This window comes from Telmatherina bonti (assembly GCF_933228915.1).
Source record: "Telmatherina bonti genome assembly, chromosome: 24".
Taxonomy (NCBI): Eukaryota; Metazoa; Chordata; class Actinopteri; order Atheriniformes; family Telmatherinidae; genus Telmatherina; species Telmatherina bonti.
Genome location: NC_136633.1, coordinates 27,161,410 through 27,184,974, shown reverse-complemented (window position 1 = coordinate 27,184,974; position 23,565 = coordinate 27,161,410). Strand labels below are relative to the sequence as shown.

Here is a 23,565-nt window from a genome sequence, read left to right as displayed (position 1 = left end):
GGCCAATTTGGAGACTAGTGGGGCACAAATATGACATACACAAGCAGTTTGGACATTAAGCAAAATGTACATAAAAGCCAGGTAGTTATACCAGTGTCTAGTGTATTGCTACTGGTATCACTGGCTGAGAGATGTTAGAAATGTCGTTTCACAGTGTATCAAGGGAAGGGAGTAAACAAAAAACAAACAAAAAAAAAAAGCCTGTAGCACTTCATAGAAGAACCTGCGTCCAACTGGACAGTCCAGTAGCACCTTCCTACGATGCCCTCTACTCTTTGAGTTCGTGCTTGTGTTGTTCTCACTCATATGTAAGTTGCTTTGGATAAAAAGGGCTGCTAAATGACTATAGAATAGAATAGATTATCATTAACAATTTTCACAAATTTGCGCTGGGGAAGGGGGGCCTGTGGGACACTCTGGGCCCAGAGGCCCTGAGCATTTTTAATCCGGCCCAGTTTACCAGTACAGTAAATGGACCAAAAGCAACCCAATTTCGCTCAGGCTGTGTAAATAAAATAATAAAATATCAAAACAATTGTGTGTTTTTCGTTGTAAATATCTATATTATCACAGTATACAGCGAAAATATTCCCGATTTATTTATTTTTCCCAACGGAAATTTCCCCTTTAATTGGCGCATGCGCAGCGGGCGGAGCCTGCGGACGTCCTGACGGGAAGGTCTTTTTGTTTGGGCCGCACAGAGACTCGACACTTGCTTCAATTCCCCTGGTTAATAACCGTTTTTTATCTGCATTCATTTCGGTGAGTACTCACATTTCTACATCCATCGTGTCGTCTAGCACATGAACATCCATCTAAACTCGCCGACACGTGGGATTAGATGGTGTAAAAGGAGGTCTTCAGGCCAGAACCGGGAATGTTGCCGTCACTGCTGGAAGGCGGATTGGTTTCCTCCATTTTGGGTGCTAATGATGCTAATGTAGCATTAGCATCTTTATGAAATCTGCTCCGGTGTTGCTGCACAGATTGTTGTGACATTTCGATGAAAGGTTCTTTTAAAACACAGAGCAGTGTATATCGACATGTTTCTGTATGAATGGTCTCCCAGCAGTATTTGAGCCGTGTGAGATAGCTAGCGGGCCCAGCTAGCGGCGCGTCGCATGGTGAGGCCCGGAGTTAGCTCCGGAGCTAGCTCAGGCTAATTAACCAACTAGTTTTACAGAATCTCTGCCTATAACTTATCAGACTCCTTTCTAACGGAAACACCCCTTAAAGTCTTTCTAAACTGAAACACACACCTGTTAGCTTTGTTTAAAGCGGTTTAAAGCCTCACCTGGGTGAAATCACGACCCAACACCCACCTGCTCCATTGTACCGCCTCGCTTTGCCTTTTGTCTGTTTAGTCTTCCTGCCTTTTGTGCTGCTGCTTAACAAAACATACACCTGTAGGTTCCCCCTGACCTGGATCCCAACTAAATAAGATATTAAAATGTGCATTTAGTATGAAAGTGTGTTGTTCACAGGAATAAATTGTGATGTCTCAGAAGTCTGAGCTGCAGAACATATTGTCCATTAAGGTCCATGAAGACCAGGACAGGTGGTAAACTCTCCGCTTTAAAATGAGGGGGATGCCTTTTTTTTAGTTATTTATTTTTAAATAAATTTTTTAATTTAATCTGTTCTAGCTAAATTGATGGAAGCTGTGAGCTTTATTACGTATATGAACTGTAGACAGTGGTGTTAGGTCTCAGGCACTAATGGGAATGAATACAGTGGTTCTGTTGGTTTCCTTATATAGGCTATTATGAATTGGCTTTCATTATGTTTTTTCCTGTCTGTAAAGCGTCTTGAAATGGCATTGCCGTGATTTGACGCTATATAAATAAAGTTGAATTGAGTTGTTCTGCGTTCGCTTTAATATGACAAATTAATACAACAGGTGCATCTAAGAGTGTCAACTAAAGTACATAAATATTCATCTTTGGGAGTTCTAGTAAATATTGAGCATTAGTTATAAGGCTGGTTTCTGCCTCCAGAGAATAAGTACAGTTGTTAAAACAACTGTAAGCAGTTTGTTTATTTTGTTTTCAGCATTTTTCCTGTTTTGCTTTTCATTAACCCTTAAATCTTCACCAGATCACTCCAAATGTCTCCCTCCTCTAGCATCAGGAGCTTTAGGGCCTTTAGGTGGTCTACCAAAGCTTTCCAGCATTTATTACCCATCCAGGTTTATACTCCTGAGACTAAATGTAGTGTTTGTCCACGATAACACCATCATTTATTATGTTTTCATCACTATCACTAGTATGTTTTTTCCTCTTGACATGGAGACACTTCCTGAGCTTAAATTGACCATATCGTCGTAATAAGCAGCCAAACATCTGAGATTCTGATTTTTTTTCTCCTTCTTTATGCTGCTGTTTGACATCTTTCAGCCTCCTAATCTGACAGCCGAGGCTGAAAATATACCTGCATGATGACGGATTAAAAACTTAAAGGGGGTTTAGTATAAAACGCCATTATAGACTTCTTAAACTCGCCGCTACAGACTTCTAATCATCTCTGCGCCGTTTGCACACTAATATTAATTAAAATTTCCTCCATGGGGATGAATAAAGTGTAAAATATGATTGTATTTATTTCTCCAAACAACCTCCAGGATTATGTTGAAGTCTGTTAAACTGGTCCTGATGTGAGAATTATCCGGCTTTGTACTTGTGCTGCACAGCTGTGTTTATAATCCGCTGTTTTTCCACATCGGGTTGAACTTTTTATCTTTTTGGCCGAAGCATCAACGTTTAGACCTGTTTCTCTGAACGCGCTGGGACCAGTCTGATTCCAGTCCCAGTACGTCATTCGGCTCTTAGCTGCTACTATATTGTTCAGCATGAGTCTTAGTTTTATGATCATCTTAAGAAGTATAACCTATTGTAACTTTGACCACAGATGATTTATGTAATCAGTTGAGATCGAAACTTTATTTTGAAACAACCAGAACTACAAAATAAAACAGGAAATGAACAATTGATGAAAAAAAATTCCTGTCACCTGTTTGTTTTAGTTCAGACATTCCTATTTGTTACTGTACCATGAATATTAGCAGCTAACGCTAAGACTGCAGGCTCTCGTGTTAGCAGCTAATACCAAGGCTGTGGGCTTTTGCATTAACAGTGGACGCTAAGACGTCGTCTTCCAGGTCAGAAGCCAACGCTGAGACCTCAGGCTCTGACATTAGCTAACGCTATGATCATGGACTCTGACTTTAGCAGCTAACGCTACGATCGTAGGCTCTCACTTTAGCAGCTAACGCTACAATCGTAGGCTCTCACTTTAGCAGCTAACGCTACAATTGTAGGCTCTCACTTTAGCAGCTAACGCTACAATTGTAGGCTCTCACTTTAGCAGCTAACGCTACAATTGTAGGCTCTCACTTTAGCTGCTAACGCTATGATCATCGGCTCTCGCTTTAGCAGCTAACGCTATGATCACCTGCTCTCGCCTTAGCAGCTAACGCTATGATCACCTGCTCTCGCCTTAGCAGCTAACGCTACGATCACCTGCTCTCACTTTAGCAACTAATGCTACGATCATTGGCTCTCACTTTAGCAGCTAACGCTACGATCATCGGCTCTCACTTTAGCAGCTAATGCTACAATCATCAGCTCTCACTTTAGCTGCTAAAGCTACGATCATTGCTCTCGCTTTAGCAGCCAACGCTTGGACATTGACCTCCAGCGTGTTTAACAATCTGTATATCTACAGTATTGGTATATCTTACAGAAGCAGATTCATGGGTTCACACGGAAGCTTTCCCATCCAGATGTCGGGAAGTTGTCCTGATAAGTTGCTCGGTGGTTCTGCAGGCGGCTTGCGGACGCAGAAGTAGAGTAAATTAAAAAAAACATATTTTATAACTGTGCTCTGAACTGTGTTTTTTTTTTTTTCCTTCCAGGGTGTCTTTTATGAATAATCAAAAGCAGCAAAAGCCAACGCTAACAGGCCAGCGTTTCAAAACGAGGAAAAGAGGTGCGTTTTCAGCTTGAAGGTACTCTTTGTTCTGTGTTGGTTGCTACTTACATCCATCTTGTCTCTGCAGATGAAAAGGAGAGATTTGACCCTACTCAGTTCCAAGAAAGTATCGTACAAGGCTTGAATCAAACTGGCACTGATTTGGAAGCGGTTGCAAAGTTTCTTGATGCCTCTGGCGCCAAGCTTGACTACCGGCGGTATGCAGAGACGCTGTTTGACATCCTGGTTGCCGGCGGGATGCTGGGTGAGTAGCTGCACATGTGTTGGGAAGCGTATTTAAAGCTGTAGATAAAGAACCTGGTGGTTTTCTGGTTCCAGCTCCAGGTGGGACTCTGTCTGACGACATGACCCGCACCGAGTTCTGCCTCTTCACGGCACAAGAAGACCTGGAGACCATGCAAGCATATGCTCAGGTAACCGGTCTAGACCTGATCAGAGACTTTCCATCAGTGGACGGTGGCGGTAACGTCCTCTTTTTTTTTTTTTTTTTTTACCTCTAAATAGGTTTTTAACAAGCTGATCAGGCGCTACAAGTACCTGGAGAAGGGGTTCGAAGAGGAGATCAAGAAGGTGAGCGTTCCTCTGAACTGTGGTTTAATCTGTCCACATCTGGACTTTGTGGAGATGTCCAAAGCCTAAGTGGTTTGCAGTGTTCAGTCACATCTTTAAAGACTCATTACGTAACTTTCTGAGTCCCAAACTCCGCGTCCTGGTCGTGTTGGATGACATGATGACGTCTATCAGGTGCATTTCTGGCGCTGGGAAACCGACTCGATACAACTTTAACATCTGAGACGTTTCGCTTCCTGGTATAATCAGGGACTGGATGTTTTAAACGCACAACGTCGCTGATTCAGCAAAGAAACGCAAGAAGATTATAACAGAAAAAACAAGAGTCATGAAAAGATGGTCTTCTGGTGTCTAGAGAGTGCGGAGTTAGCTGTCGATAGGGGGGGCGTTTGGCGGGTAATGGTGAAAGTTCTGTAGTCTGTCTTTCACAAAATTTCACAGCAAAATAATGTAGGTGCTTTACCAGTCCCCGCGTCCCCTGACCAGTCTCCTCTATAGTTGTGTTCAGGACACAACGACGGACAGGCTGATACCTCATCTGGACATTTATTATTTATGATCCAGATCAATGCAGAATATTGGTGAAGTATTCCTCCTGCAGCTTCTGTCCTGCTAAAATACACATACTGTGTTTACTCTTTATGGCTTCTGTAAATCAACCGTTTCCAACATAATTTATTTTTGTGTCCAAAAAAATGTACAAAATCCTTTTTGGTTCAAAATAAAAACTTAATTCTACAAAGTAATAAAAAATTATTACATGTGATGTTTGTACTTTTTAAAGTCGCTCACCTGATTCAACTTGGATTCAGTCAGTCGGTCCTTTTGGTGGGACCTAGGTCACCTGACTGGATTTGTCTGATGATCGTTGTATAAAATCAGCTGTTTGGAACAAGAACGATACTGTTGGAGAAAACTGACAAGTATCGCCTGGACTTCTCCGAAAGCCGCGTAGGAGAATCTACAGACGCGGCGCCGTGTTTGGCGGACACCATCCCTGCTGTGAAGCATGGTGGTGGCAGCATCATGCTGCGGGATGCTGGTAGATGTTAAAAGGAATGCTGTAACACATCGGGATGTTCCTGGAGGACGGAAGGAGAGCGTCTCGACCTTTCTAATGTCTCTGTGTTTTGTAGTTGCTGCTGTTTCTGAAGGGGTTCACTGAGTCGGAGCGCAACAAGCTGGCCATGCTGACGGGCATCCTGCTGGCCAACGGCAACATATCGGCCTCCATCCTGAACAGCCTCTTCAACGAGAACCTCGTCAAAGAGGGTGAGCCTTTGTCCCTCCCTCCTGCAAACCAGACGTCTTTGTCTCTAACTGCCGTCTCCGCCTCTGTCCAGGCGTCTCTGCAGCCTTCGCTGTTAAGCTGTTCAAGTCATGGATCAACGAGAAGGACATCAACTCTGTTGCCGCCAGTCTCCGTAAAGTGGGCATGGACAACAGGCTGATGGTGGGTGTCCTCCGTCCACACGGCTGCTCTTCGTCTCTGGGTTTGACTCTGAATCTCTGCTCCACAGGAGCTCTTTCCTGCCAACAAACGGAGTTGCGAGCATTTTTCTAAGTACTTCACCGACGCCGGGCTGAAGGAGTTGTCCGACTTCGCCCGCAACCAGCAATCCATTGGCGCCCGCAAGGAGCTGCAGAAGGAGCTCCAGGAGATGATGTCCCGCGGCGACCCTCAGAAGGAGGTGAGTTCAGGCCGGTCTGAGTCAAAACCACCAAATATTCAAAGTATTTTAACCTTGATTTGAGCTGATAGAAAATCCTTCCACAGATCAGGAAAGTTCGTCATGATTCTGTATGAAAAACATCGTTTTAAATAAATGTGGAATAATTTAATTTCATTCATTTAAGTTGATTTAAGTGTAAAATACTGATATGTAAAGATGATAGAAAGTTTTCCACCGCAGTTCTGTCAGAGATTGCAGAAACGTAACACCCTCATGGCCCCAGCAGGGGGCGCTGTGGTGTAAAAGGAGCCTCTCAGTGTGCGATAACGGCAACCTGCGTGCATAGATGTATAGTAATGAAGTAGAACTACTTCACTACTGTACTTAAGTAGTAAAATGTTTTTTTTCTCCTACTTCTACTTTTACTCCACTACATATTTTGGATCACTACGATACTTTTACTCCGATACATTTTTAATGTCTTATAATTCGTTACAATAGAAAAAAAAACACGATGGTAATTTGTTTAAATCCATGATACTGGTTAGAGTGAAATGCGTGTCGCTATAGACAATCTCTTTACTCAAGTGCACAAGTTTCAGTTTCATGCCAGTTAAAAAAAAATAGAAAGAGTGGGACCTCTTTCCTCAAGCTAAAGGATCTCTGGCAGCTTTAAGTTAGAAGCAACATAATATGTCTTTTGTGCTTTATAAGTAAGTGACATAACCGTATAAAACTGTGTATGTGTGTGTGTGTGAGTCTTCGGAAGAGGGATCCAAAGGGACACACCCACTGCAGGGGAATCAACAAGACTAATTGCTTTAGTTTTTACAGAAGAACTAGCTTATAAGTGGCCGACTTGCCTTCAGTTGGCATAAAGAGAGACGTCTTTACATAAAACATTTAAAGTGTACTTACTGGTGTAAGAAGGGGAAAAGGCCAAGGAGTGGAAAGAACACACCTGATGTGTGTTTTATTTCATGGAAGTTCCTGTTCATGTACTACTGCTCCAGTAAAAATTATTTCTGAATGTCAGACAATATGATTTACAAAGTTTAATGTTGTCTTAAATAACCACAATAAACGCATTCAGTACTTGAGTAAAAATGTTAAAATAAACTACTTGTAATACTTGAATACAAAAAATGTTGAATACTTTAGTACTTCTACTGAAGTGGAGTACTTCAGCTTCTGTTAAAGTAACTCCATTCACAGAGTACTTGTACTTGAGTCTTGATTTGTAGTACTTTTTACATGTCTGCCTGTGTGTCAGATCATCGCCTTCACCAAGGAGGAGATAAAGAAGGCCAACATCTCCGAGCAGACCATGATCGGCATCATCTGGACCAGCGTGATGAGCTCTGTGGAGTGGAACAAGAAGGAGGAGCTGGTGACCGAACAAGCCATCAAACACTTGAAGGTGGACTTTATATCCCTCCAACGTGTTGTCACCACTTTATTTAGGTGTGGAGCGAGTGTGATGTAGTTGCTGACGGGTGGGAGTAGGGTCTGTAATGTGAGTCCTGCTGGAGGAGGATAAACTAGTTGTGTTGGAGAACAACGCGTACCCTAATTTCTGTTCTTGTGAACAGACCATGGATGAGGCTGCTGAAGCCTGGAAATGTCGGTAGACCGAGGTGGCAGCTACAGAAAAGCCCAGAAATGCTGGTAAAATAAACGCCTGACGTGCTGTTCAGAGATATTTCAGGTTCAAAGTGAACAGTAAAGGCGAGAAGCTTCATACTGAGGCGCCGCAGTGCAGCGATTTCAGGACAAACACGCGGGACTTGACTGGCGATCCTGCAGTTCACTCCTCTGTTACAATGAACAAGGCCTCCACCAGCCCAGCAGTAAACCTACAGGAACCTGCAGGACACAAACGGTTGTTGGCCTGCAGATGTTACAGAAACACGGTTTCATACAGGGGCATCACCACACTGCCCGTTTCATCTCATTATAAACTATAAAGGCAAAGCTTTATATAACATTATTTTAGCCTACATGATTTTATTCTCATCAGCAATGCACTTTATTTTTCAAGTTATGTCCATATAACTTTTCGCTAAACACAAACCTGCTGAACAGGGAGAATAAGTAAAACAAAACGGCAATGGTCAAATTAAAATAACCGTGTTAATAAATACTGAACCGTCTAGACTGAGGAAAATGTAAACGCTTGTTTTCTAGGTGTGGAAGCTGAAAAAGATAAATGGTGATAAAACTGCTGCTGCTACGGTATTTTATTTAACACTGTGCTTTTAATTTGAAAGGCGTTGTTTTACTGATTCTTTCTGTTTTAAAGGTGGAGTATGTAAGAGTTTCAATATTTTCAAAATAAATTAACTAATAAAATAACTACAATCATAATTAGAAAGTTTTTTGAACATGTAGGTTCCAGTCTGTCCATATTTGATGTGTTAAGTTTAATTAATGACAAATGACAAAAAGCACTTTTTTTTTTTTTTTTTTTTTTTTTTTTTTTTAACTGGTCAGAAAACATTCAAGAAGGGTCTTTTGTTCTCATGTCAATAATTTTTGTTTGTTATTGTTCCCAAAGTCTGTTTTATAGAAAAAGGACGAGGGAAATAACGACATTAGTGTGTTTTACCAAAGTATCGACACAGATCTCTGGTATCGTGATACCAGGTGTCTGACCAGCCAATCGTATAGCTGCCGATGACGTCGCGCTATACGATTGGCTGGACGTTGGGTACATGATTTTGGTTCAGTACAAGTTACGGAAGTAATTCATTTCAGCGACATGGGATTGTAGTTGTATTTCTTAGGATACTTTCAGGATACTTTAAACATCTTTCATAAGGAAATACATCATTACTGATCGAACAATCCACTTTATTTATACAGCATATTTTATAAACAGTTTCCAAAGTGCTGCTAAGAATAAAAAACAAAAGCAATGTTACAATACTAAAATATCAATAAATACATAGTAATAAACTTAAAATCAATCCTAATAAATTATATATATATAAAGTTACATGAATAAAAAGCCACAGAGGACTTTCCACACCCTGACACCATCAAACAGAAAGACCACGTTTCGGAAGGAATAAAAAAAAAAAAAAACACAATAAATATGTGGCTTAATGTTAGTGATTCCTGTTTAGTTCATAATTGCAATATTTATTCACAATTTAACCATTTATTATTAGAGGTGGGACAATCGAATAGCAAAATCAAATAACATTTAGCTTTACAATTTTAAAATGCAATAGTTTTTTGTTTAAAAAAAAAAAAAAGAAAATTAGTTTTTAAAAAATAAAAATAATCCATTATAAATTTTTATAATTTTTATTACATTTTTATTGATCTTTTTTAACTGGTCTTCTTGGGCATTATAGCAGCAGAATGATGGTCTGGCAACTGTTTTTTCCCTCATTAAAATCAAGCAAAATTACGAGCAAAACAAAGCTTTTCTAAATTTTTCTTTTTGTTTTTAATCTACAAAAATCAGCAACATTGAAGATGTGAGAATAACAATTTAAATGGAATCTGGACAGAGCATATCATCACAGCCCGAATTATGATACATAAATCCCAAAATAACGTTTTGCTTGCAGCATCACATGGACAGGCGTATCACTGCGAGGCCGAGCGCCGCTGAAACATGTTTCAGATGTATTGACAAGTTGTCTTGATCATAGAATTGATTCATCTGGGAAAACATGTTTAGTTTGCCAAAGGAAATGTAGCATAAAAGGATGAATATCTATTGTTGAATTAGACCCCATGAGCATCTTATTAGACTCTAATGGAGCAGAGCGTAGCGTGGCGTCATCGACAGGCGCAGGGACCCGAGCCGGAAAATCCCCTCAATGGTGGGAAAAAGGCTAAAAATGTTCCTCCTGGAGACCAGTCTGGACCCCCGGGGGGGCCACTTCGGGCCCGCAGGCCTTGTGTTTGGGAGTTTTCTGACTCTGTAATATGTTCCTACAGCAATACAGCCCTCTGCTGAAAGCCTTCACCTCCCAGGGTCTGTCTGAGCTCAGCCTGCTGCTGAAGATCCAGGAGTACTGCTACGACAACATCCACTTCATGAAAGCCTTCCAGAAGATTGTGGTGCTCCTCTACAAAGGTGACAGGAGGTTAAACTCCTCGCCTCCTCTCTGAGCATCAGTTAAAGCGTCTGTAACCATCTCTGCCGTGTGTTTTTTCCTCCCTCCCAGCCGATGTGTTGAGCGAGGAGGCCATACTGAAGTGGTACTCCGAAGCCCACCTCGCCAAGGGGAAGAGCGTCTTCCTCGAGCAGATGAAGAAGTTTGTGGAGTGGCTGAAGAACGCAGAGGAAGGTAAACGTTTTCACAGATGCTGTGTCTCTTCAAGTTCCTAGTTTTCTGTGACACGCCGTTCCTTTTATACCGGTCACGTTGTTGCCATGGAAACGGACCGTTGGCAGCAGGTTGTTTGCTCGTCTAAAACTAATAAAAAAAAAAAAAGACAAAGTCAACGTTACGATGATGCAATAGCAGGTTAAAATGTACTGACAGTGTGAAAATACCACATCGAAATTAAAGTAACGATTACAGAGTCAAACGTCATATTAACATGGTATCGATGTCATATAGTATCAAATATAATAATGTCAAAATGTAGTAATAAAGATGTGACGGCACCTTAAATACGTTGACATGGCAACAATAAATTAATTGTAATGTATGTATGATGTATAAATGTAATAACTAGTAAAATACCAGTAATGTAACATAAAACTACAGCAACAAAGTAAAGGTGTAAATGTATGAAGAAGCAACATACGGTAACAAGCAACGCAATTAATTGAAACGTGGAGTAAAACGTCATAATGGTGTAGTACTAAAGTATGGACAACGTAGTAACAAATGTAGTAAAGATCATGTACAAGTTATTTCTGAGAGTATCTGACACGGATCTTAAACTCCTGGAGAGGAAATCAAACCTGGAAATTATTCAGCTGGTTTGGTTTAAAGTTGTTAAAATAAAACAATGTTAACAATTTAAACATTTGTTTAATCGGGTTTTTGTTTTATTTGCTTTTATTACCTAGAAATGAATAAATGTACGTTTATTTCCATAAAAGCAGCTAAAACAAGCTTCAGACAGATTAACCTGTTTACCAGCTAACCAGGCAACTAGTTAACCAGCTAACCGGTTTACCTGTCAGCCAGGTAGCTACTTAACCAGGTAACCTGTTTAACCAGCAAACCAACCAGACTAGTTAACCAGGTAACCTGTTGACTTGCCAACCAGACGACTAGTTAATAGCCAACTGGTTTACCCACCAACCAGATGACTAGTTAACCAGCTAACTGGTTTACCTGCCAACAAGATGACTAGTTAACCAGCTAACTGGTTTACCTGACAACCAGGCGACTAGTTAACAAGCTAACTCATTAACCTGTAACTGCAGGGAGATGATGTGGGAAGTTTTACCAGATGAAGCGGAAAATGTTTTTTATTATTTAATGTATTATTTAATTAACAAAGCTCTTATAAATATTAAAAACAAACTTAAATAATAAATCATTTCTGAACTCGTTTTTTAGTCAGAAGAGGAACATGTTAGTTTTTTGCCGTTAACCCGGTTAGGGGAGTTTCCGCTCATCGACGGCTTTCCGGTTTTATTTTCATCAGTTTCAGATCTGAAGCTGCAGTTTTACTGAAAAATGAGACGTTTTTTTTATCTCCTACAAACTGCCAGCAGTCTGTTTTCTCTCTTTCCATCTCGACCTCCATCTCTTTGCTCTCCATCTGTTTCCTTTTATCCTTATCTCTTAATCCATCTGTATCCCGTTTATCCGTCTCTAGATCTCCTAATCCGTCTCTTTCTGATAAAAGCCTTTCAGTCCTGCTGTGGTCTTTATGTACACGCTCAGGTAGATCTACCTGCCAGTTCTGACCTCCTGGTCTTCTCTCTGCAGAGTCGGAGTCAGATGAAGAGGAGGCGGACTGAAACCTCCATGGCCAGACCAGTTTTTTTTTTTTTTTTTTTTTTTTTTTTTTTTTTTTTTTTTTTTTTTTACAAGTGGCAGCAGGAGCCGTAGAATGTCTTTCCTTTTCTTTTCTACCTCCTGTTACTCATTTCCCCCGCAAACAAACCAACAAAACGTAGGAAGGTTCCAGTCCTTCCAAACATGAATTCTTCTTCTGTAATCTGGATTAAACATTCCGTGTTCTCCGTGTAGGAATCTGGAGCAGGATTGGTCGATGTGAGTTTGACTTCCTGTCATGTGACGAGGCTAACCAATCAGCTTTGCCAAACTTTTTTTTTTTTTTTTCCTCCTGCTGCCCTTTTCTATTTAACTTCTGACCAGCTCGTTTCGGCTCATGTTCAGTCTTTAAAGCCTTTTCTTGACTCTTTGGTAACCCCGTCGAGGCCGCTCCGGTCAGTCCGTCAGAAGGCCCCGCCCCCTGCCCCGCCCTATGTAAGATGCCTCGCCAGCTACCTGATTTATTGGTTTCTACTTTCTTTAATCTGATATAAACCAATTGACTTTTTTTTATGAAATAAAGATTATTAAAATGATTCCTGCAGCCATGTTTTCTTTTTCCAGACGAAGCTTCTGTGTAAAGACGCTGCGTTTAGGGGTCTTCTGTTGGACCCCGTCAGGACCAGATCTGATGGGTTCTGGTTTAATGGAGAACTTATTAAAAGCGGTATTTACTGTAGACGTTAGTTTTCACCGAGCTGTCGGCTGAAGCTCCTAAAGCCTGGTCTGCTCTGATTGGTCGGCTCCACTGGTCTCATGCTCTGTGTTACGCAGCAGCTGGTTGCCGGGGACAATAAACAGCTGATTGATGTGATCCATCTGCTCTGGGACACGTCTGATGCTCCCAGGGAACACGTGTTGATGTAAATGCGTGTATAAGATGCATTTACCACCGGCATGTATACATAGAAGCTGCACTGGTCCCTGTTTTGTACACCTGAGACCTCCATATTGGTCCTGGCAAATTGTCTATAAATCTACATTTGGTTCTTTAAATTGTGATGGAACATGTTTATTGATGCATTTGTTTATGCTTTGCTGCTTTATGTATTGATCTGTTATAAACCAAAGGATTACTGTGTATTTATATATTGGTAGACGGTCTGACAAGCATCTGCTTTTATGTTCCCAAGTATTATATTAAATATACGCTACTTTAATGAGTAACGATTGCCTTAGTTTGAGACTTCTTTTCACTGCAAATTTTACTGACATTTAATCCAGTTGAAGTGACCATCATTCACTCATGTTCCTCTTGAGTGTTCTTCCCATGACCAAGATGGCAGCCACGTTGACGTCTATGGCATCCTGAGTTTCTGTTGCGAACTTTCGGTGTTTAACTCCGATTGTTTCTACCGCTGCTGCCTTTCACGTTAAAAATGTTTAGCTCGTTCTGGAGATTCCGTATATAAATTCTGATTTTAAAGTCAACCTGGATTCATCAGAAAAATATGGACAGATGGATTCAGCAGGAAAACCAGGATGCTGATTGATTCAGCAGGAAAACCAGGATGCCGATGGATTCAGCTGGAAAACTTGGATTCGGGTAAATTCAGCGGGAAAACCAGGATGCCAATGGATTCAGCAGGAAAACCAGGATGCTGATGGATTCAGCAGGAAAACTTGGATTCAGGTAAATTCAGCGGGAAAACCTGGATTCAGCAGGAAAACCAGGATACCAATGGATTCAGCAGGAAAACCAGGATGCCGATGGATTCAGCAGGAAAAAAATGGATTCAGCAGGAAAACCAGGATGCCGATGGATTCAGCAGCAAAACTTGGATTCAGGTAAATTCAGCGGGAAAACCTGGATTCAGCAGGAAAACCAGGATGCTGATGGATTCAGCAGGAAAACCAGGATGCCAATGGATTCAGCAGGAAAACTTGGATTCAGGTAAATTCATCGTGAAAACCTGGATTCAGCAGGAAAACCAGGATGCCGATGGATTCAGCAGGAAAACCAGGATGCCGATGGATTCAGCTGGAAAACCACGATGTCGATGGATTCAGCAGGAAAACTTGGATTCGGGTAAATTCAGCGGGAAAACCAGGATGCCAATGGATTCAGCAGTAAAACCAGGATTCAGGTAAATTCAGCGGGAAAACCTGGATTCAGCAGGAAAACCAGGATGCCGATGGATTCAGCAGGAAAACCAGGATGCCGATGGATTCGGCAGCAAAACTGGGATTCAGGTAAATTCAGCAGGAAAAGCAGGATGCCAATGGATTCAGCAGGAAAACCAGGATGCCGATGGATTCAGCTGGAAAACCACGATGTCGATGGATTCAGCAGGAAAACTTGGATTCGGGTAAATTCAGCGGGAAAACCAGGATGCCAATGGATTCAGCAGTAAAACCAGGATTCAGGTAAATTCAGCGGGAAAACCTGGATTCAGCAGGAAAACCAGGATGCCGATGGATTCAGCAGGAAAACCAGGATGCCGATGGATTCAGCAGGAAAACCAGGATGCCGATGGATTCGGCAGCAAAACTGGGATTCAGGTAAATTCAGCAGGAAAAGCAGGATGCCAATGGATTCAGCAGGAAAACCAGGATGCCGATGGATTCAGCTGGAAAACCACGATGTCGATGGATTCAGCAGGAAAACTTGGATTCGGGTAAATTCAGCGGGAAAACCAGGATGCCAATGGATTCAGCAGTAAAACCAGGATTCAGGTAAATTCAGCGGGAAAACCTGGATTCAGCAGGAAAACCAGGATGCCGATGGATTCAGCAGGAAAACCAGGATGCCGATGGATTCAGCAGGAAAACCAGGATGCCGATGGATTCAGCAGGAAAACCAGGATGCCGATGGATTCAGCAGGAAAACCAGGATGCCGATGGATTCAGCAGGAAAAAATGGATTCAGCAGGAAAACCAGGATGCCGATGGATTCAGCGGGAAAACCTGGATTCAGCAGGAAAACCAGGATGCCGATGGATTCAGCAGGAAAACCAGGATGCCGATGGATTCAGCTGGAAAACCACGATGTCGATGGATTCAGCAGGAAAACTTGGATTCGGGTAAATTCAGCGGGAAAACCAGGATGCCAATGGATTCAGCAGTAAAACCAGGATTCAGGTAAATTCAGCGGGAAAACCTGGATTCAGCAGGAAAACCAGGATGCCGATGGATTCAGCAGGAAAACCAGGATGCCGATGGATTCAGCAGGAAAACCAGGATGCCGATGGATTCGGCAGCAAAACTGGGATTCAGGTAAATTCAGCAGGAAAAGCAGGATGCCAATGGATTCAGCAGGAAAACCAGGATGCCGATGGATTCAGCTGGAAAACCACGATGTCGATGGATTCAGCAGGAAAACTTGGATTCGGGTAAATTCAGCGGGAAAACCAGGATGCCAATGGATTCAGCAGGAAAACCAGGATTCAGGTAAATTCAGCGGGAAAACCTGGATTCAGCAGGAAAACCAGGATGCCGATGGATTCAGCAGGAAAACCAGGATGCCGATGGATTCAGCAGGAAAACCAGGATGCCAATGGATTCAGCAGGAAAACCAGGATGCTGATGGATTCAGCAGGAAAACTTGGATTCAGGTAAATTCAGCGGGAAAACCTGGATTCAGCAGGAAAACCAGGATGCCGATGGATTCAGCAGGAAAACCAGGATGCCAATGGATTCAGCAGGATAACCAGGATGCCGATGGATTCAGCAGGAAAAAATGGATTCAGCAGGAAAACCAGGATGCCGATGGATTCAGCAGCAAAACTTGGATTCAGGTAAATTCATCGTGAAAACCTGGATTCAGCAGGAAAACCAGGATGCCAATGGATTCAGCAGGAAAACCAGGATGCCGATGGATTCAGCAGCAAAACTGGGATTCAGGTAAATTCAGCAGGAAAAGCAGGATGCCAATGGATTCAGCAGGAAAACCAGGATTCAGGTAAATTCAGCGGGAAAACCTGGATTCAGCAGGAAAACCAGGATGCCAATGGATTCAGCAGGAAAACCAGGATTCAGTAGGAAAACCAGGATGCCAATGGATTCAGCAGGAAAACCTGGATTCAGCAGGAAAACCAGGATGCCAATGGATTCAACAGGAAAACCTGGATTCAGCAGGAAAACCAGGATGCCGATGGATTCAACAGGAAAACCTGGATTCAGCAGGAAAACCAGGATGCCGATGGATTCAGCATGAAAACCTGGATTCAGCAGGAAAACCAGGATGCCAATGGATTCAGCAGGAAAACCAGGATGCCAATGGATTCAACAGGAAAACCTGGATGCCGATGGATTGAGTAGGAAAACCAGTATTCAGCTGATAGATTCAGCTGGAAAACTTGGAATCAGGTAAATTCAGCAGGAATACCTGGAGTGAGCAGATGAAGTATTAACATGTTCTCATAAACAACAGAGACTGTTTCATGTCCATGTTTTTATTTTCATCTTACAAAAATACTTTTTCTCTAACAGCAGCTTGTCCGTATTTACGATGTGCAAATTGAACTGTTGGCGGGTTTTCAAGCACTTTTCCAGGTTTGGAGCCTCAACATTTCCGACGGGTCTGAGGTAGTCCGAGAGGCGCGTCCTGGACCGCCCTGAACCCTGGACATGACCTGGATTTAACGATTGTGCAACAATGCAAACGTAAACATTTACCTCTGTAATAACAATTCGTAAGATTTTAAACTCGTCCTGAATGGAAACTGAAAATACGAAAAACGTAAAAATGTATTTATTTAATCTAGTTTTTAGCTGTTCTACGGAGACAGAAAAGGGACATAATACAACACAAATACAGCATTATATTAGCTATAGTCATTTATAAACAAAACGCATTAATAAGAAAATATCATTTAAAAATTTATATAAATATGTATATATGTGTATATATAACCGGAAATTGATTACTTTATTACCTTAAAGCTGGTGAAATACTTTTTCATTTTTTTTGATCACAGTAACGAATTTAACATAAGACTTGAAGTTTTCAATATAAAAGTTGAAAGTCATAACATATAGCACACAGTAACCAATCAGATGTCTCCATCTGTCAACCAGCTGCAGTCACTTTCAACAAATGTAGTTGGTGAAATAAATGTTTTTTCAGTCATTTAAATTACTTGAAAACAAAATAATGAATTTAATAAATTGGGCTCCTCTGTTTTTACAGGATTAATATAATTATTTTCAATATTTCTGTATCACAAGTTTAGTAAGTTATTCATTTAGGTTTACTTTGGAATAAATCAAGGCAAGAAATGAAATAATTGCTGTATTTGTGTTTTATTTTTCGAGTTTTTCAGCTTCCGTACGTCCGTAACGGGAAGTCTCGCGGCTAGACGAGTTTCAGATTAAATTATTCTGAAATATAAATTATTTTAACCTACATGTTTACATTTCCTCCACGCCGAATGATTTTTATTGTCTACATAAAAGTTGAACTCTGATTTCATGCGTTTCTGTTAAACGCACATAAAACACATTTTCCTGATAAATGATCAATAAAAATTATGTCATCCTGAACTTTGGGGGCGGAGCCTAATTTTTGGATTTCAGCTGATGCAATGTGGTGGAAAAGGCCTGGCATCCGTTTCCAGGATGGCGATCCAGTCCTCTGTAGCGGTCCAGACCAGTTTTTCTCAGTCCGGGTCCATCTGGACCCTCTGCCCTTCGCGGTTTACAGGCACATCTATGCGAACACACCTGAAGGAGATAAATAACTCCTTAACAGGCTGCAAAGAACTTGGCGAGAAAGTTCATGAATCTTCAGGCCTGTTGGAGCAGGAAGGCGTCTAAACGACCATTTCTGCCGTTTTACGTACGAAAACATGGACGCCTGTCTCAAACGCTGTCATACATCCTTCCAGGCTTTTTTGACGTTGCCATAGTTAAGTCAGTTCATCCACTAGGGGGCAGTGCTGAGAGTCCTGACACCGGTTGGTCGTAGTAACGCACCGCTACAAAGTAGTTTATAGCTGTCCAAAAACTTCGTCTTATTCCCGTTCCTCTTCTGTTTTTTTCTCTGGTTGTGCGCCACGACCTTGTGGTTTCCGGCGGCATTTATGTTTTCTAGCTAAGCTCCTTGAAAATTAACCAAATCGCGTAAACGTAACGGACACGGGAGACTGTCTACCCGTCTTCTGCGTCCAGGATAAACAGATCATGGGGGTTCCTGAGGATCTGGATTGGAAAAATCCATCTGGACTGCTTCCATCTCATACAAACCTAAAACCAGACAAACCCTGCAGAATCTTGCTTTTATTAAACTTTTCTGTCTGTCTGAGGGGGAAACCGGCTGGCTGGAACAGGTGGAGGTGAGGTGGAAGCTTCCAACCACCAGACTGGTTTGAGATAAGACATGTGGAACTGTCCGTTACGTCCCGTTTCTAACCTTGGGAAGCTGCCTGGAGTGCTTAAGTTTCTGGAACTTCCTCCTCCTCCTCAGGCTTAGTAAGCTAAACGGTGATGCAGATTTATTCTGACGTCTCGTAGGACTTCTCACACAAAAGATGTTAAATAAACTGGATCCTCCTCATTAATTATTTCCTCCTGACAAGATTCTGCAGCTTCATCAACACGATCCATGTCGCCCCCTGCTGGCCGTCTGATGAAAGTCCTGTGTCTTAAACAGAAACATCTTCTTTCATTTAATATATTTGAGTCTGTTCATTATCCTGAGATAAAATCCTTACTGGTTTTATCTGGTTTGTTGATAAGTGAAGAAGCTCAGCAGAGATTAGGGAGCCATCCTGGTTGGTATGGAAACAGATGTTTTCACCAGAATGTGTTTTTAGCAACCAATAGGTTCTGTTGTTGTGTTTCCAGTTGTTCACCACCAGAGGTCGCTGGTCTGACAAATCTAAACAAAGTTCTGATGGGTCCCAGTCTGGACCTGGGTTTCTGACTGGACCAGAGTCTGGTCTGGACCTGATCCTTCAGTTTATTCCCTGCTCAGCTGTGTTTTCCTGCAGGAAGCCAACGCCAGCTGCTCCATGTGACGAGGCTTTTTTTTAAGGCAGCGAACGTGGGTGCTGGTGGGTCAGGGGGGAGTCTGGACTCAAGCCAGGACCTAAAATAGCCCCACGTCAGGTGCAACTTTACACATGAGCTCAGGTTCCAGATCAGCCAAAACACACAAACCTGAGCAGAAAGTTCTTCTCAGTCTTTAAAAAACAAAAACAAAACAATCATTTCTATACTGACGGTCTGCATGTAAACAGCTGGAGGCGTCCGGGTGTCACACTGCCACCGAGCTTGTCCCGCCGTCTCTGAGCTGTGGACAAAATAAAACATCACATCAGAACTCTGAATCTGCATGGACAGTTTGTACTGCAGATGAGGCGTAATATTCTTGATCCTGGACCAGTTTCTGGTCTCCATTCAAACCAGTTTAGCTATAAACACATAGTGTAACTGTTCTTATCTGTTATAAGACGGTGCCGGTAAAACTGGCTGCGTGGCCCAAGTTTCAGCTTGGTTCTGTATTATTCTTTTGTCATTAATGCCACGTGTCAGTATGTCAAACCTTGGACGAGTTGGCTTGAACTTTGAATTTCCCCTCGGGGATGAATAAAGTATCTTTGATTTGATTTGATTCCAGTTACAGATGGATTCATGACAGTCGTTAACTGATTCTTTCTAAATATTATTTATATTTAAATCAGGTATAACTCCTTATCAGGGAAAATAAAATCATCTTCTGTTAGTGTTATCTCATTGATCTTGTGTTGCCATGGTAACTGTTACATCAGAAGGCTCCACGTCTCCTTATTCCCGCCATCTAAATCTTAAATAATGACTATATAGCACTATGGAAGCTATGGTACAAAGTGAAAATTAAGAATAAAGGTAGAAAAATCTTGTGTCACGTGACTGGAGAGTTCATTTAAAAGAGTTGTTCAGAAGGAGCGATTCGTTCATGAACGTCCCATGTGTCCACGTTAAAAAAACAACCGCGCTGCATGCGCTGAATGTCCCGAACCTGCAGGTGATCCATAGACTGTATATAAAGAGATGGACGGAGCTTCCGTGACGTCACCCGTAGGTTTCTGAAGAGCTGAATTGAAGCTCGGTGGGTGGTTCCTACCGTCACCATCTTGGCAGCGTCATGTGTGTCGTCTCGCCCGGAAAATACAAACATGGGCAAAGAGGTGGAGCTGAGAGGGGGGCTGTGAGCGTCATGGTGGATGATTGACATCGAGCGAACTCCGAGCTTTCTGTAGCTAAGAGCTAACCGAGCTAACCCGGAGATAACAGGAGCTAACCAGCTAACGGAGGTAAGCGGGCTAAAGCTAAGTCATGTTGTTAACCGGCTGAAAACCGCGGTTGTTCTACGTTCTTCTGACTTGAAGCAGGACATTGGTACCTGTCAATCAAAAGGACACGCCCCTAAATTTGCCGAACTTCCAGATTAAATTACTTTTAAATGGGCAAGTTAGAAAAAAATTCACTCCCCCCACAGTTGTCATGAAGGTAAACCTGACCTATTAAACCTAAAATGGATTTTTGAAAAAAGGCTGTAAACGTGTTTATTTCTGCTGTAAACATGTTTATTCCTGCTGTAAACATGTTTGTTTCTGCTGTAAACATGTTTATTTTTGCTGTAAACATGTTTATTCCTGCTGTAAACATGTTTGTTTCTGCTGTAAACATGTTTATTTCTGCTGTAAACATGTTTATTCCTGCTGTAAACATGTTTATTCCTGCTGTAAACATGTTTGTTTCTGCTGTAAACATGTTTATTTCTGCTGTAAACATGTTTATTTCTGCTGTGAAGTTGGTCTTTTTAACATGGGAGTCTATGGGGATTTGCTCTGTTTTGCAGCCCCTAGTAGATGAAGGGGGAACTGCAGTTTTATGCACTTCCGCATAGGCTTCACTTTTTACCGCCGGAGGCTTCCGTTTGAGGTGATCTGAGGAACTCACCTGTTTCCTCTGGTTGCTGAGGCAGAAGGTGCAGATGGGCCGCAGCGGGGGCGCGCTGAGCGCCGCGGGCCCGTGCACGACGCCCTGGTAGGGGAGGCAGGGCTGTCCGTCCCGGCAGTCCTCCCCCAGCAGCAGCACGTTGGCCAGGTGGGAGATGTAGCTCGAGGCCAGGCGCAGCGTCTCTATCTTGGAGAGCTTCCTGTCCGCCGGCTCGGTGGGAATGAGCGTGCGCAGCGCCGTGAACGCTGTGTTCACGCTGTGCGTCCTGTCCCGCTCACGCGCGTTGGCCGCCTGCCGTTGTTTGCTGACACCGGACAGGCGCGCGTCTCCACCTCCGCTGCTGCTCCTCCTGCGCCTCCTCCTCCGCCGAGCGGCCGCCGCCTCCTCCGCACGCGCCGCGTCTCTCCGCGGGCTGCCGCCGTCGGTGGACTTCCCGCCGGAGCTGTCGCTGCTGTCCAGGTCCTCCGGGTCCAGGTCGGTGCGCGTGCTGCTGGTGGACTTCATCCTGCCCTGATCTAGTCTGAGGGGCCCGCGCGGCACTTTATCCTCAGGGTGAAAATAGAACCGGGGGGTCGAGCAGCTGCCGCCGATCCGGTGACCGAGGGGGCTCGCGCCGTCCGGCCCCCCGGCAGATCTGCATACCAGGTCTCATGAATGACGGCTGCTTTCTGGGTCACCGCCATCCCGCCAGGAAGGAGGGAGACAGGTGGACGGGAGGAGGGGCACCTGTTCCGGTCTGGAGGATGCAGGTTTAAATGTAGCTGGACCGCTTTCAGGGTCTGGACTCTCATACCGGTCCAGCTACACCAGAAACCACATGTAAAATAAATAAAGATTCATATGAAGTCAGGAGGAGGTCAGGACCCTGACTGGACCCCCCTGAGACCTGGTCCTCCTCCAACCTGCAGGCAGGATGAGGTCTGGACCACACTGAGACCTGGTCCCCTTCCAGCCTGCAGGTCTGGACTCTGACTGGACCCCATTGAGACCTGGCCCCCCTCCAGCCTGCAGGCAGGATGAGGTCTGGACTCTAACTGGACCACACTGAGACCTGGTCCCCTTCCAGCCTGCAGGTCTGGACTCTGACTGGACCCCATTGAGACCTGGTCCCCTTCCAGCCTGCAGGTCTGGACTCTGACTGGACCCCATTGAGACCTGGTCCCCTTCCAGCCTGCAGGTCTGGACTCTGACTGGACCCCATTGAGACCTGGTCCCCTTCCAGCCTGCAGGTCTGGACTCTGACTGGACCCCATTGAGACCTGGTCCCCCTCCAGCCTGCAGGTCTGGACTCTGACTGGACCACACTAAGACCTGGACCCCACTGAGACCTGGCCCCCCTCCAGCCTGCAGGCAGGATGAGGTCTGGACTCTAACTGGACCCCACTGAGACCTGGTCCCCACTGAGACCTGGACCCCACTGAGACCTGGCCCCCCTCCAGCCTGCAGGCAGGATGAGGTCTGGACTCTAACTGGACCCCACTGAGACCTGGACCCCACCAGCCTGCAGGCAGGATGAGGTCTGGACTCTAACTGGACCCCACTGAGACCTGGACCCCCTCCAGCCTGCAGGCAGGATGAGGTCTGGACTCTAACTGGACCCCACTGAGACCTGGTCCCCTTCCAGCCTGCAGGCAGGATGAGGTCTGGACTCTTAACTGGACCCCACTGAGACCTGGTCCCCCACCAGCCTGCAGGCAGGATGAGGTCTGGACTCTAACTGGACCCCACTGAGACCTGGTCCCCCACCAGCCTGCAGGCAGGATGAGGTCTGGACTCTAACTGGACCCCACTGAGACCTGGTCCCCTTCCAGCCTGCAGGCAGGATGAGGTCTGGACTCTAACTGGACCCCACTGAGACCTGGTCCCCCACCAGCCTGCAGGCAGGATGAGGTCTGGACTCTAACTGGACCCCACTGAGACCTGGTCCCCCTCCAGCCTGCAGGTCTGGACTCTGACTGGACCACACTAAGACCTGGACCCCACTGAGTCCTGGTCCCCCACCAGCCTGCAGGCAGGATGAGGTCTGGACTCTTAACTGGACCCCACTGAGACCTGGTCCCCCACCAGCCTGCAGGCAGGATGAGGTCTGGACTCTAACTGGACCCCACTGAGACCTGGTCCCCACTAAGACATGGACCCCACTGAGACCTGGTCCCCCACCAGCCTGCAGGCAGGATGAGGTCTGGACTCTAACTGGACCCCACTGAGACCTGGTCCCCCACCAGCCTGCAGGCAGGATGAGGTCTGGACTCTAACTGGACCCCACTGAGACCTGGTCCCCCACCAGCCTGCAGATCTGGACTCTGACTGGACCACACTAAGACCTGGTCCCCTACCTTGTGGTTTCTGCAACCTTTCTCAGAAGCCAGTGTGGTCCAGTCCAACTGGTCTACCATGAAGTCTAACCTGTAACCTGCTGAGTGAGCCCTTGAGAGTCTCAGATATATCTGGTTTGTCAA

General features: G+C 44.1%; 2 protein-coding genes across 6 annotated transcripts; one reads left to right on the top strand and one right to left on the bottom strand.

Moving 5' to 3' along the window:
- Positions 1-654: 654 nt before the first annotated feature.
- bzw1a (basic leucine zipper and W2 domains 1a) lies at positions 655-12,756 on the top strand. Of its 2 annotated transcripts, XM_079263762.1 has the most exons (12): positions 655-762; positions 3,914-3,987; positions 4,058-4,234; positions 4,309-4,403; positions 4,495-4,560; positions 5,697-5,832; positions 5,904-6,013; positions 6,081-6,251; positions 7,507-7,653; positions 10,191-10,329; positions 10,421-10,543; positions 12,152-12,756. In XM_079263762.1, exons 2-12 carry the CDS (start codon positions 3,924-3,926, stop codon positions 12,181-12,183), a joined length of 1,260 nt encoding a protein of 419 aa, XP_079119888.1. In that variant the 5' UTR covers positions 655-762; positions 3,914-3,923; the 3' UTR covers positions 12,184-12,756. The 2 variants fall into 2 exon arrangements, with proteins under 2 accessions (XP_079119888.1, XP_079119887.1); XM_079263761.1 differs by lacking the exon at positions 12,152-12,756 and having other exon boundaries at positions 10,421-10,666.
- On the bottom strand, positions 10,540-22,639 carry LOC306773834 (transcription factor 15). 4 transcript variants are annotated; one of them, XM_079263764.1, is made up of 3 exons: positions 21,107-22,639; positions 19,385-19,454; positions 10,540-10,672 (listed from the first exon to the last, which is right to left on the bottom strand). In XM_079263764.1, exons 1-2 carry the CDS (start codon positions 21,608-21,610, stop codon positions 19,419-19,421), a joined length of 540 nt encoding a protein of 179 aa, XP_079119890.1. In that variant the 5' UTR covers positions 21,611-22,639; the 3' UTR covers positions 10,540-10,672; positions 19,385-19,418. The 4 variants fall into 4 exon arrangements, 3 of the variants coding, with proteins under 3 accessions (XP_079119890.1, XP_079119891.1, XP_079119889.1); XR_013771813.1 differs by having other exon boundaries at positions 10,643-10,672; positions 18,874-19,454; XM_079263765.1 differs by lacking the exon at positions 10,540-10,672 and adding an exon at positions 16,476-16,794.
- Between the last annotated feature and the right edge of the window lie 926 nt (positions 22,640-23,565).

Excerpts from the sequence above, each read along its gene's own strand:
- bzw1a (XM_079263761.1), top strand. The coding sequence starts at position 3,924 with ATGAATAATCAAAAGCAGCAAAAGCCAACGCTAACAGGCCAGCGTTTC. Across the intron at positions 3,988-4,057 it reads TTTCAAAACGAGGAAAAGAG|ATGAAAAGGAGAGATTTGAC; the intron begins GTGCGTTTTCAG and ends TTGTCTCTGCAG. Across the intron at positions 4,561-5,696 it reads TCGAAGAGGAGATCAAGAAG|TTGCTGCTGTTTCTGAAGGG; the intron begins GTGAGCGTTCCT and ends TGTGTTTTGTAG.
- LOC306773834 (XM_079263764.1), bottom strand. The coding sequence starts at position 21,610 with ATGAAGTCCACCAGCAGCACGCGCACCGACCTGGACCCGGAGGACCTG. Across the intron at positions 19,455-21,106 it reads TCAGCAACCAGAGGAAACAG|CTCAGAGACGGCGGGACAAG; the intron begins GTGAGTTCCTCA and ends TTTTGTCCACAG.